General features: G+C 40.7%; 1 protein-coding gene across 2 annotated transcripts; it reads left to right on the forward strand.

Moving 5' to 3' along the window:
- The first annotated feature begins 4,564 nt into the window (after positions 1-4,564).
- Positions 4,565-13,719, forward strand: LOC307263307 (ATP-dependent DNA helicase pif1-like). Of its 2 annotated transcripts, XR_013845275.1 has the most exons (6): positions 4,565-4,650; positions 12,280-12,446; positions 12,580-12,694; positions 12,812-12,883; positions 12,991-13,177; positions 13,290-13,719. XR_013845275.1 is itself a non-coding variant. In XM_080044435.1 (5 exons), exon 1 carries the CDS (start codon positions 9,527-9,529, stop codon positions 11,459-11,461), a length of 1,935 nt encoding a protein of 644 aa, XP_079900561.1. In that variant the 5' UTR covers positions 9,475-9,526; the 3' UTR covers positions 11,462-12,446; positions 12,580-12,694; positions 12,812-12,883; positions 12,991-13,177; positions 13,290-13,719. The 2 variants fall into 2 exon arrangements, 1 of the variants encoding a protein (XP_079900561.1); XM_080044435.1 differs by lacking the exon at positions 4,565-4,650 and having other exon boundaries at positions 9,475-12,446.
- The last annotated feature ends 233 nt before the right edge of the window (positions 13,720-13,952 follow it).

Consider the following 13,952-nt stretch of genomic DNA (forward strand, 5'->3'; position numbering starts at 1 on the left):
AAAATCGGTTCAGAATTGAGCGAGTTACAGTCTGTTTTTAGTGCAGTCTGTGGCTCTGTGCAGCGAGCTGTCACACGCGCACGAGAGAGAGAGAGAGATGAGAGAGCGCGATCCAAACAAACTGTACAGCTGTTTATAATAATCATATAAATGCATCTAACCTATATATACATATTGATATGTGCGTGAAAACGTTATTGTAGCCTATCCATGCAGTTCAGTACATTACTGGATGGAGTTAGCTGCTAATCTTTGGCCTGAACTGGGCTTGAGAAACAATCTTGTGTTTAGTGTTCGGAATTACAACGGTCCTTGAATGCGGCCCGTATCAGCATCCCGCACGCGCAGCTGCCAAGGCTAGTTCTTCGCTCGGTCTGAGGTGAGTGATTAGCGTCCAACTCTTTCACCATAAAACACGAAGGCTGAGTTGTTTAAAATAATGTTTTATCAGTTATTGTCTTGATAACTATGGGGGTTACACATTGCAGGAAATACACCGTCTCAGCAGCATAACTTGTGTTGTTTTTATGCCAACGGCTTTACAGCCCCTTTTGTTAACACTCGACGGACATTTAGCCGCTAATGTCAACTTTAGCTTTCTAAATTAACAAAGTCAGCCCCCGAACTAAAAAAGACACGTCTTCTTGTTCACTCTCTAACACTAAGACACCAAAGTTAAGCTGGAAATTCAAAAATTAAAGCTGTCGGTATGTTTAGAGTATCATACATACCAGTAAATCCTCATATCCCCTAATAAAAATGTTGTTTGCTGTTTTTGGTATATGTTAGCATGACAATGGGTTTTAAAGCTAATGCTATAATGCTAATACTCTGTTTGCGTACAGTAGGCCTTCACAGGGCATTTTTTATATAACTTCTAGCAGATAGTACTTTGGTGTGTGTGTGTGTGTGTGTGTGTGTGTGTGTGTGTGTGTGTGTGTGTGTGTGTGTGTGTGTGTGTGTGTGTGTGTGTGTTGGAGAGAGGGAGAGAGACATGTTGCTAGCTGTTTAACGTGCATACGATACTAATGTAGAATAATGGGATTTAATGCTGTGTGTGTGTGTGTGTGTGTGTGTGTGTGTGTGTGTGTGTGTGTGTGTGTGCGCGCGCGCGCGTGCGCGCTAGTATTGACAACAGAGTAGCCTACATAATTGACTGGATAATTTTGCACACCTAATCTGCATTATAACCTAAGCTCCGTGTGTGTGTGTCTGTCTGTCTGTCTGTCTGTAAAATGACCCAGGCTGACTGGAGTTGCACAACACTGTTTTGGATACCAATACAATAATTTCAGTAATTGGTTTGTTTAGGCCTATATACAGGGTATTTTTAAAATAACTTTGGCTAGCAGATAGTTATAGTGTTTGTGTCATGTTGCTAGCTGTACACACATACTCACAGAATGAGGAGTCAAGACATGTCTAACATCTTTTTTTTTTTATCTCCTTTTAGAAAAGAACAAGGAGAAGAATTGTGCTTAACTGGTGAGTAAAGGAGAATGTGTGCTGGTATTGACAACATAATACATCATTGACTGGATAATTTTACTTTTATTCAGTACCTTCTGTATAATCACCAAACATTTACACATTGATGTACAAAAAACACGTATCGTAAGTGAATAGTTTGCACCCCTAATTTGCATTATGCCCAGGGGGCAAAGTAGGTTTGTAGACATGGAATGTTGTAAAAGTTTTTTCACCAGAAAGTATATGTAGGGCATTCAAGGATCACAACATGGGTGGACAACCTGGTAATAGCAAATCAGGGCCATGGTTTAAGGCGAGAGACTGCAGGTGAATGGGGTAACATATTTAATGTATAGATATCACAAAACTTTGCCAGTGGATTACTGACATTAGAACAATTATTTTTTGTATTTCTGTTTTTTAAGAAATGTTTGAATACATATGAAAATCTGGCAATACAGAACAGATTTTGGATACAGCCTTTTTTATTCTAAAAAACTGAATAATACTATACTAGGTCTTAAAATCTATTTTTGTGTTTTTAAGAACAGAATGTCTGACAAATCAGAGTAAGAATGATTATTGAAAGTTTAGTTAACTTCTTTAGATGTTGGGAATACTGGAAAAAAAATTGTTGAGATAATGTCCTGACTCCCATTGTCTGTCTGTCCATCATAGGAGAAGCATCCCTTTCATTGTTACTGAGGCAAATAGCTTTTGTGATATCCAACTAAACTTTCAATAATCATTCTTAGCACTATACCAAAGGTTCTTACAGAAGGATTTGCTCACATGTTGTTCATTGTCTTATTTATGAAACATTTTCTTCTTAAAAACATGATCAAAATGCATTGTTATGACCTGTATATAGTGTTTCTCTATTTATATATAAAAAAGGCTGTGTCCAAAATCTGTTCTGTAATGACTTTGGACATATTGTAAAAACCAAATAATATAAATTTGACCTCTGGCTTTACCCAACATCCAGATAATGGATTTTTAAAGAGATGCAAATATACACATGAGTTGGATATTGCAAATGTGCATATTTATTTGAACCTTTCTGAAAAAACTACAGAAAATAATTGTTCTGTCAGTAATCAACTGGCAACATTTCATGGTTTAAGATAAACCCTCTTGCTTTCCAGTAGGTAGCTCACCAGATTGTAATCCTTGAGGGTCTTAGATATTATTTATAGAGAACAAGCTTTTACAACAATCCATGTCTGTTTTCCGAAAAAAGGGTGTTTTGCCCCCTGGGTATTATTAACCTAAGCTCCTTCATGGACAAAATTAGGACTGTATCAACAAATCCATAAACATCAATTTATAAAAGTTTCATTATTGATTCATTGTGTCGCATGATAAGAGTGGAGATAGATAATACACAAACAAAGCATGATGTCTGCATCACTGCTTCAGTGTCCCACCACCTGTCCACTACTGCTACAGGGGCTGGCAGTGCAATGACAGCGCTGAGCCAGCCATGTGTATTAGCTTATTATTTAATTTAACACGCTAGTGTACTGATAGTAGGAAGTTACCAAGATGTCCCGCCACAGTGAAAAGCAGGACCAATTTACACTTGATTTGTACCTGTTCTTCATGAACAGCTTTTTGATAAGAGTGTAATGAGTTAAGTCGCTGGCAGCGGGCTGTGTGTCTGCAGATATGTGTGTCTCTCTCACATACGCTCCCTGCTGTCAAACAGAGAAACAGAGAGCGACGTGGATGATAGGCAGCCATATAGACCTACTAGGTATTCAGTCCAACACCTGTTGTTCAGCAGTTTATGTGGTGGCACCCACCCGCTCTATTCATTAACTAAATGCTGTTAAACACTGGCGCAGCACCGCTCCTTAACGTAGGGAAAAGACTGTTACTGCTCAATGAAATAAAGATAATTTGCTGACAAATTGTATTGTAGTGTAAAAAAACAATATAGAATATTTGATCTATTATGGCCAGCCCTACATGCATTTAGGCAACTATTTCTGCAATTGCTAGGAAGAATGTATTTCAAATTAATAATTGTTTTCCACTCTCTGTTTTCCAGACGCCTGGTCTTGTACCCTGATTCTTCCATCCAAACCCCCAACCCCTTTGACCGCTTCTTGCTGCAGATTCACAGTCTGGGCAAGCGGTCGCTTTCTGCTCTGTCTGTACTCTCTGCTAAATCTGTCTTCTCTCTCCCTGTGTCACGCTCTGACTGAGAAGTACTAGTCAGTATTCCCGGGGACATTCAGATCTACCTCCCCAAAGCTTGCTTGCTCTCTCTACCCTTGTATCAAAATCCAGATTTCTCTCTTCTTTTATTCACCTCTGACTGAGTCTGAGACTAGTCAGTTTGCAGAAAAAAAACCTTTGAAGCAAATATTTTTGACGCAAACCTTTTTTGAAGCAAATCTTTTTTGAAGCAAAACTTTTTGACGCAAACCTTTCTCAAACCTTTTGAGAAAAAACCTTTCTCAAACCTTTTGAGAAAAAACCTTTCTCAAACGTTTTCAGAAAAAACCTTTGATAAGCAAACATTTCTCAAACCTTTTGAGAACTTTGAACATTTGAAAAGCTTGGGGTACCCAAATCAGCGACCATGCCAAGAAAAGGAAAGCAATGTCGAGCTGCAAAAGTACGCTGGCTGAAGTTAAGTGAGTTTCTATCCTCAAAACAAGCTGAACCTGTGGAACATTCAGATCCGTACAGCAACAGAGAGGTAAATGTTTCTGAGCCTTCTAATGCTAATGTGACATGTGTGTTAGCATCCCGCAGCCAGAACCATTATACATATCATGATGCCAACAACAGTCAGTGCTCCTGTAACTCTGCAACATTTTTAGCTTTCCTGCACGAGTTAAGTCACCTTAAAAGCGCAGACCTTGATCTTGTTTTAGATCGTGGCTATTCAATGTATGTGGAAACAGTGGAACAGTTGATAAAAGATGGAAGGATAGTTCATGGACATTTGAATAGAGATGAAATTCCTGAGGTTGTACGTGGCTACAGACTGCATCACATAATGACAAAATGTAACTCAATGTATGGAATGTTTACATCTACTCCTGCAGAAGGCCACTTCTTAAACCTTTCAGACGGACTTCAGTGCTTGACATCTGGAGTGAACTTCGCTCTGTTGGTAATGAGCCATGTCTTCATTGCTGTTTTCCGAGACCAGCAAGCAAGGTATGGATTTTTTGACCCACACACAAGACGACCTGATGGCCTTCCCACTGGCCCAGACAGTACTGGCACAGCTGTCATGTTCACTTTCAACCATTTAAGAGATCTGCAAACCAAACTTTGCACAATCTTTACCTTGTTAGGCACCAGCCCAGAGGCTCAGTATGAACTAATCCCTGTGCTTTTTCAGAGTGTAGATGAAGCCTCTGTGAATGAAAATGTTGTTCACGTAAACTCTAATGCAGACACTGCTGTTTCACACACAAGGGGGCATATCGATAACACTACGGTCAGTGTTACACAGCCTGACATTGAAATGTCTTTGCCGTCAAGCTCAGTTACAGAGTCTACACCCTGTGCTGACATGCAATCAGATGTGGTTGTTCAAAGTGTAGAGGAAATCTCTGTAGAAGAAAATGTGGCTCATGTCGATGCAAATGCAGAAGTTTCACACATGAGGGAGCAGAACGTTCACACTATTTCCAGTGTAACACAGCCTGAAACTGAGATGTTGTTGCCATCATGCTCAGACACAGCCTATACCCCCTGTGCAGACATTACATCAGATTCAAATGAATTAATAGATGTGCATAGCATTGCAGGAACAGAATGTTATACAGTAGGTAATCCAGAAAATAACCACAGAGCTATACCAAATCTATCTAAAGTTCCCAAACAAGCAAGGAGAAAGTATAAAAGAAGAATGATGACTGCAGAGAAGGCAAAGGCAAAACATGACAAAAACACTGAAACTCCCCTCCAAAAGAAAAAGAGGAAAGAGAGGGAAAGGTACGCTAAAGAAGTGAGCAAATCCCACGACAATTCTTACAGAAAAAGAAAGAAGTCCTACACAACTTCTCGCTATCAACACGACTCCGACTTCCGGCAGAGGCAGAAGCATAACTTAACAAATCGTTACAGGCAAGACGAAAGATTTAAGGACAAGCGAAGGTCGTATATAACCAACCGTTACAGGCAAAGTGAAAGCTTCAAGCAGAAGCAGAGGTCGTATATAACCAACCGTTACAGGCAAAGTGAAAGCTTCAAGCAGAAGCAGAGGTCGTATATAACCAATCGTTACAGGCAAAGTGAAAGCTTCAAGCAGAAGCAGAGGTCGTATATAACCAATCGTTACAGGCAAAGTGAAAGCTTCAAGCAGAAGCAGAGGTCATACACATGCACCCGCTATCGCTTAGATGCTTGTTTCAGACAAACTAAAAAGTCTAATGTAACCACTCGTTATGCAAAGGACCCTGCATTTAGATCCAGACAGAAAGAAACAATGAGACAACGCATGAGAAACAAATACCGAAGCAATCGTGCATTTGGAATGACTCATCGCATGAATTGTGCGATGAGAATAAGACAAAAATACAGACACATGCAAAGAAGGCAAAACCAAAGGGATGACGGTCTGATGAGAGATTCTATGGATGACAGTCTCATTAGAGGTGCGATGGAAGACATGCAGATGCGAGATGCTATAGAGGTTTTTCGATCCAATATCAAAAAGGCCCCAATACATGGCTGCACGTGCTGCCACCGAGCATTGTTTCCAAATCAAGTGAAATGTTGCAATAGATCAAAGTACAATACAAATCCACTTGTTGCTCAAACCTGCCTGACAGGGAAGTTTGTTCATGTCTGTACTGATGAGTGTCAAAATGCTCAACAATGCACAGTACCAGCTGAAAGAAAAAAAGAGTGGATCTGTCACACTTGCCATGAGCACCTTAAAACTGGAAGTATGCCACCACTTGCCATAGCTAACAATCTAGAGCTAGCAGATATTCCCACTGAACTCTGTGATTTGAACATTTTGGAGAGGCATCTCATTTCCAAATGCATAACATTCGCCAAAATTATTCCACTACCGAAGGGAGGTCAGCGCCAGATTTGTGGAAACTTGGTCTGCGTCCCATCAGAAGTACAAGAAACGGTAAATGCCTTACCGAGACTAAGAAGTGAGTCTCAGGTCATGAGAGTTAAACTTAAGAGGAAATTGTGCTATACCGGCCATCAACTTTACCAAAGTGTAACATGGACTAAACTAGTGAGGGCTTTGCTTAAACTAAAGGAGGTCCATCCGCAGTATACTGACATAACAATCCGAGATGAGGAAGAGCTTTGTGACCCATTAATTGATGAGGAAGCAAATGACTTGGATGAGGAGAACCTGAATGATACTGACTATAATGTTGAAGATATGATGGAAATTGACGGCTTTGACAACGATGCACTCTTTGAGGCAGAAATGGATTCTGAGAACGATGAAGAGGATACAAATAGTCAGTTGTCTGATGGTCAGCAACCACAGCAGCAGTCTGAAAATATTGAACAGGAGAGTGATGAACCTAATGGCGCCGTTGCTCTCGAGTCATGTCTACAACCAACTGATTTGACAGATGAAATATTAAGTTTTAGTGAGGGAATCTACTCGGTTGCACCCGCTGAGGGAAACAAACCAGTAAGCTTTTTCAAAACTCCTAACCTAGAGGCAATGGCTTTTCCCGTTCAGTTTCCCACTGGTAAAAACACTCTAGACGAAAATCGTCTTAAAACAATAACACCCTGCAGTTATTTCAAAACTAGACTTTGCTGTGTGGACGACCGTTTTGCTAGGGATACAAACTATCTCTTTTTCGCTCAGTTTGTAAGCGAGATACATCAGGCCACTTCCAGCATGTCAATACAGCTGCGTAAAGCAAAACCTTTTACACGAGATGGTCGCAAAATAACCAATGCAATGTTGCAGAACAAGCATGAGGTTGAAAAACTTGTGCGTAACAAAGATGCAATCCGATTCATGACACCACTCAGAGGCTCCCCCGCGTTTTGGGAGAAGACGACCAAAGATTTATTCTCGATGATTCGTCAGATGGGGACGCCAACATTCTTTCTTACATTTTCTGCTGCTGAAATGCGCTGGAAAGAGGTTATTACAGCCATTAAAGCTCAACAAGGCGAACAAGTGAATTTTGATGCACTCGATTGGCAGGCGAAAGCGTCCATCTTAAGATCAAACCCGGTGACCTCTATGCGACTTTTTGACAAACGTGTTGAGGCTCTGTTCAGAGATTTGATACTGTCACCCGCTCAACCCATCGGTAAAGTGGTGGACTGGTTTTTGAGATTGGAATTTCAGCACCGTGGAAGCCCACACATACACTGTCTCGTATGGGTAGAAGGAGCTCCTGTGTTTGAAGAAGACTCTGATCAGACGGTTTGTGATTTCGTTTCCAAATACATCACAGCTCAGTTGCCTGATCCAAACACACAACCTGAACTGCACAAAAAAGTTACAGAAGTTCAGATGCACAGCAAAACACATTCAAAGACATGTGTTAAATATTCCAATGCCAACTGCCGTTTTGGATTTCCTAAAATCCCAGCCCCAGAAACCATGATAATACGATCTAAAGTATTGGAAGATGAAGATGAGAGAGACTTGGTGGCAATAAGAAAGCTCAACGCACTAAACCGGTTAAACGATGTAGCTGAGAGCGCATCTCTGACTTTAGAACAAATGTTGGCGTCATGTGACCTCACGGTTGAGGAATACATAGAATGCCTGTGTATTAAAGCCAAAGCAAGTGAGGTGGTTCTAAAGCGTGATCCAAAAGACTCGTGGGTAAATGGATACAATCCTGCCCTCCTTGAAGCCTGGGATGCTAATTTAGATATACAGTTCATTCTCAACCCTTACTCGTGTATCATGTACATCTGCAGCTACATCAGCAAAGCTGAACACGGTTTAAGTGAATACCTCAAATCAATGATTCAAAATTCAAGTCATGAAAATGTAAATGAGAGCGATGAGATGAAACTGGTAATGCAGGCATACTCTAAGAAAAGAGAGGTCAGTGCTCAAGAGTGTGTGGCCCGTGCATGTGGTCTACGCATGAAACAGTGTTCACGCCAGGTCATATTTGTACAGACTGATGACAACGCGCTAAAAATGAGTTACCCCATGTCCTTCCTAGAGAACAGAACGCCAGACTCTGTTAATTTGTGGATGAACGGATTACCTGACAAGTACCAATGCAGACCAGAAACTCCAGACTTTGAGGCAATGTGCTTGGCCGATTTTGCTTCCACTTGTAGAATTGTCTATGGCAAACAGGCAAAAGGTCCCAACGTAGTGCCCCTACTGAATGAGATGGGATTTGTTCAGAGAAGAACAAACGGTAAACCCGCTGTTATTAAATATCGTTGTTTCTCACAGGAGAAGAATCCTGAGGAATTTCACGGCACATTACTAAAGCTTTACGTCCCGTATCGCGCACAGACGGAGCTAAAATCCATACACTACCCCACCAACCAGTCCTTCCACGAACGTGCTGGCATTTGGATACGAGGTACAGAGCGCCCTGAGATGGTGTCTTGTGTCGTGAAACGAAACCGAGAAAAATATGAAAAACACAGGGAAGACATTGATAGTGCCATCGCAGAGTTTGAACAGAATGGTGTTATAATAAACGAATGGTGTAATCTGGCTCCCGAATGTGAACTACAAAGGTTAGAATGCATTGAGGAACTTGAAGCAAGACCAGCTGATGAGGATAACGTGCAAGAGAACGTGCCAGACTATAATCTGAGGACAGAAAACAGACCAGAAGTTGCCATCATGAGAGAAGCCCCTGAGATAGATCCCGCAATGTTGCGGCAAATGTATCAAAATTTAAACCAAAAGCAAGCGTCCGTTTTCTACGCCATCAGAGACTGGAGCATAAAACGCGTCTGTGGTTTAAATGTGGAACCGTTCTTCTATTTCATTAACGGTGGTGCTGGAGCAGGCAAGTCTCATCTTATCAAATGCATCCACGCAGAAGCATCCAAAATATTGTCTAGGCTTCCTCGTAATGCAGAGGAATCGGACATGTCAAAACCTACCGTCCTGTTAACCGCGTTTACTGGCACCGCCGCTTTCAACATTTCAGGCACAACATTGCATTGTCTCCTAAAGCTGCCGAGAAGTTTAAAGCCTCCGTTCAATGGTCTTGGTAATAAACTAGATGAAGTCAGGGCAGAGCTTTCAAATGCAGAGATACTCATAATTGATGAAATCAGTATGGTTTCAAAGTCTCTCTTTGCCTATGTCGATGCCAGATTGAAACAAATCAAAGGAAATCACAGACCTTTCGGTGGGATGTGTGTCCTCGCCGTGGGTGATTTCAATCAGCTCCCTCCTGTTCGACAGTCTAAACCGTTGTGCGTCTATGATCCAACTCAGATCGACCTCTGGCGCGACCAATTTCAGATTATCACGTTGACTGAGATTATGCGTCAGAAAGACGACGTCCCATTTGCTGAGATGCTGAACCGCATCCGCGTTAAAGAGAAGGAAGAGGCATTATCCAACCAAGACAAAGCTTTGCTTTCACAGGCTGTCGCTGATCCGGCACACTGTCCAAAAGACATACTCCACGTCTTCGCTACAAATAAACAGGTTGATGCACATAATTCGACATCACTAGAGCGGTTTCACTCTGACATCATAAAGATAGATGCAGACGACTATCGAAAAGATCCCAGAACTGGTAGAATGGCGAGAGAAGCTACACCTTTTAAAGGGGACAATAAAGAGTTACCTGACTCAATTAAAGTTGCTTTAGGCGCTCGTGTCATGCTTACAAGAAATATCAACGTGCAGTCTGGTCTCTGCAATGGAACATTTGCATGTATTGCGAAAATAGTGACCAGTGATGGCGGTAGTGCTTCACACGTCAACAAACTTGGACTAGAACTAGATGTGGCAAGAAATCCCAGCAATATCAGTGCAGCTGATAATATTGTGTACATTGATAGAGATGAAGAAAAACTGAAGCAAAAGGGAGTGGTCCGCAGGCAGTTTCCTTTAAAACTTGCGTTTGCTTGTACAATACACAAGGTTCAAGGCATGACAAGGTCCTCCGCCGCAGTCTCACTAAAAAGCATCTTTGAGCCAGGCATGGCCTATGTTGCTCTCAGCAGAGTTACTTCCCTCAGTGGACTTCATATTCTAGATTTTGATGAGACAAAAATATATGCTAATCCACAAGTCAAAATAGGTCTTGCAGCCATGGCAGAAGCTTCATTTGAACATTTAATGCCTCTACTGAATGTCACAGCGACATTAAACAGGCCAGATATTCTCACCGTCATCCACCACAACACAGAAGGACTTCCGTCTCACATCGCTGATATCAAGAGTCACCATGAACTTCACCTTGCTGATGTCCTGTGTCTAACAGAAACTCACTTACAAGGATCATTTGTCGCTCAAAGTCTCCATTTACAAGGGTACAAGATGTTCAATCGCAACCGAAATGTCTCGTACACAAACTTTCCTGACATGGTTCGCAAAAATGGTGGCGGAGTCGCTATCTATGTAAAAGACCATATACAAGTCCGTGAAAAGCAGTACGTACACAATGCTACTGACATTGAGTTTACAGTTGTCAAGCTTGAAGCCCCATTCAATGCGCTGATCGCTGCTGTTTACAAGCCTCCAAGCTACAGCATACACTCATTCCTTTCCAACTTGCAAAGCCTCTTGGATTCGCTAGAAATTATGGATCATCATCCAATCATAGTCTGCGGAGATTTTAATGAAAATCTGTTGTCCGGAGCAAGCAAGCCGATCCTTGAACTGTTTCAGTCAAAAGGTTACGAGCAACTTATCACAGCCGCTACCACCGACAAAAATACACTCTTGGACCACATTTACATCTCTCGACCACAGTGCTGTCTGCATTCTGGCTTGCTCCAAACTTACTACAGTTACCACAATCCTGTGTACTGTACGATTACCTCAGAAATATTGGAAATGTAAATTGAGAGTATATAACCTGGGTAACCATTGCTAAGTTTAACAAAACTAAGTATTGTGTAATGCATTGATGATTGTAAATCGACTTATTACTTAACATAACATATTACTTGAACAAAACTTAATCCAGAAAAATACTAAATAAAAAAAAAACTAATACATTTGTGGGTGGGATTGTCCTTGTCAGCCAAGCTGTAAAATCTGCTTCGGCTGTTCCAGCCTTTTACAGGCTGGGAGGGAGGGTGGGATGGAGGGACAATCTCACTCAAGATAAATATCAACATGCTTCATTCTAGAAACTTCATTCAAACTTTAAGATCTTCAACAACTTCACCACGTCTGCTTTTATTCAACATTTTCAAAATAAATCCTAACTTCAAAATTCGTCAACATTTCATTAAAAATGATGCAACATTTAAAATCGCTTCTTCTCACTCATACTTCTTCCCCTAAACTTCATTCAACCAATATCCAACCAGCGTCATTTGCAACCGATGACTAAATATTCAATTATATTGTGGGTGGCAAAGCTTAAATAATCCAACTACTACGTATTGAAAAATGGTCGACCCTTTTAAATTGTGAATAAACAATTCTCCCAATATATATATATATATACATATATATTTATACATATAAAATATAATGGCAGTCCTGAGAAGTGGACAGGAAACTACAAGTAAGTGCTGGTAACTAAGGCATAACTTTGATCATTATCAGTAATTGCGGGAAGTTGTAATGATTCATTATTGCTCCTGCTGCACTCTACATTACTGCTATTTAATACATTTCTTTTTTGTCTGTATATTTGTCTACATAAGTGCCCCACAGTTGTCACTCGGGAGGCCCCTCAGCTCAGAAGTTACACCAGAGTTCTAGAAACACCAACATTGGGCTTCACAGCAGACCTGACAGACATCTACTCAAGGCAGAGAGACCAACCACAGATGTCTGCAAAGCCCTTCATAGTTCTCTGGAACAGTGCCATGTATGTGACTACATATTTTTTTATATTAGTGTTGTATTAAAATCCTCTGCATGTCTATGCTGATTTGGTTGTTGTCACTGTCCGCAGTATTCATTGTAAGTAACATAGAATGCACATTTGGGTTTGGTTTCAGGCTGAGAGGCGGTTGTGATGGATCTGCATCGAGGAAACATGGTGAGACTGGGGCAACAGGAAAATCTAGTGGCAATCAACCCGAGTGGTCATCTTGACCTGGAACAAAGCATTTTGTAAGTAAACTTTCTTTATCTAATGTACCTGTACCTCAAACCATCAGTGACACTCACAATGTGAAAAACATGAAATGATCAATTGCTTCTGATTTTTTCTCACTTGATCTGTGCCAGGCTGAGTCGTCAGCACCATGGAGAGGTCAACTCAAGGCAGTAAAAGACACTTCAACTCTCTGCTTCAAAAACGTAAGTAGATTATATTTAATGCTTTTTTACGCAAACATTTGAACTTGTGTGTTCTACAAGTGATTTAATTAATGTTTTATTATAACATTTACCCCTCATCTTTACAGCAAACTACTCTGAGAGTCTTCTGCAGCAGTATCCTGGAGTCCTCAACTCAACAAAAAAAAGATGCTTCCTGTTAGCTGTCCATCCAGATGGCCACATGACCAACCATCCCATAGGAGAGAATCATATGGACTGAGGAAAAGCAGATAAGGGGCAGGCAGTGCGGCTCCACAACTCTTTACTGAGCATGTAAGAAGATACTTATAAGATTTTACCTTGCTTCTTATGTAAGTGATTAAATGCATATTTGGTTATTTGGTCTTATTGTAAAACATTTTTCTGTTGTTGATCTTCTCTACAGCAATTTCCTTTGGGAGTCCATCTGCTCAACAGAAACAGTCGCTGCCCTTCATCATCTGGCCACTGGAAGAATGACTTGAAGAAGAGACAGTTTCCTTTCCGCTAACCACCGTACAAAGATACACATTGTGTCATCCACATTAGCTACACTGTGCACAAGACTTTCAGACAATCACAGATTCAAACATTAACTAGTCTGTCACACGCAGTCGTCCTGGTAGGGGATCTCTCAAAGACTTGGCCTACCTAAAGGTTTCTTCAATTTTTTTTTTTTCCCTGATAAAGGTTTTTAAGAAGTTTTTCCTGACATGCTTTGAGGGTGTAAGGCTGTAAATATTATATCGGCAGACTTTTATATTTTCCTTTTTCTATGGGGTTAACATTTTTCATGTAACAATAACATTTTAATAAATGGTGAATTAACAGAAATATTCCAACAGACTTTATCTGATTTACTTTGAAGGTGGGCATTATTCAATGCATTTGTATATGTTTGCATATATGCATAGAGGGTAGCCTACAATGTAACATATATTGGAACGAACATTTTTTACACCTGTTGATTTGATTACACCACTCTATCTTAAGAGGTCAATAAGATTATCATCAATATCCTTTCTGAAATGTTCTGTGTACAGGTTTATCATAAAATAACTGGGACATG

The sequence above is a fragment of the Ammodytes marinus genome (genome assembly GCF_949987685.1).
Source record: "Ammodytes marinus genome assembly, chromosome: 2".
In the NCBI taxonomy this organism is placed as follows: domain Eukaryota; kingdom Metazoa; phylum Chordata; class Actinopteri; order Uranoscopiformes; family Ammodytidae; genus Ammodytes; species Ammodytes marinus.

Coding starts and splice junctions, on each gene's coding strand:
- LOC307263307 (XM_080044435.1), top strand. CDS start 9,527: ATGTCAAAACCTACCGTCCTGTTAACCGCGTTTACTGGCACCGCCGCT.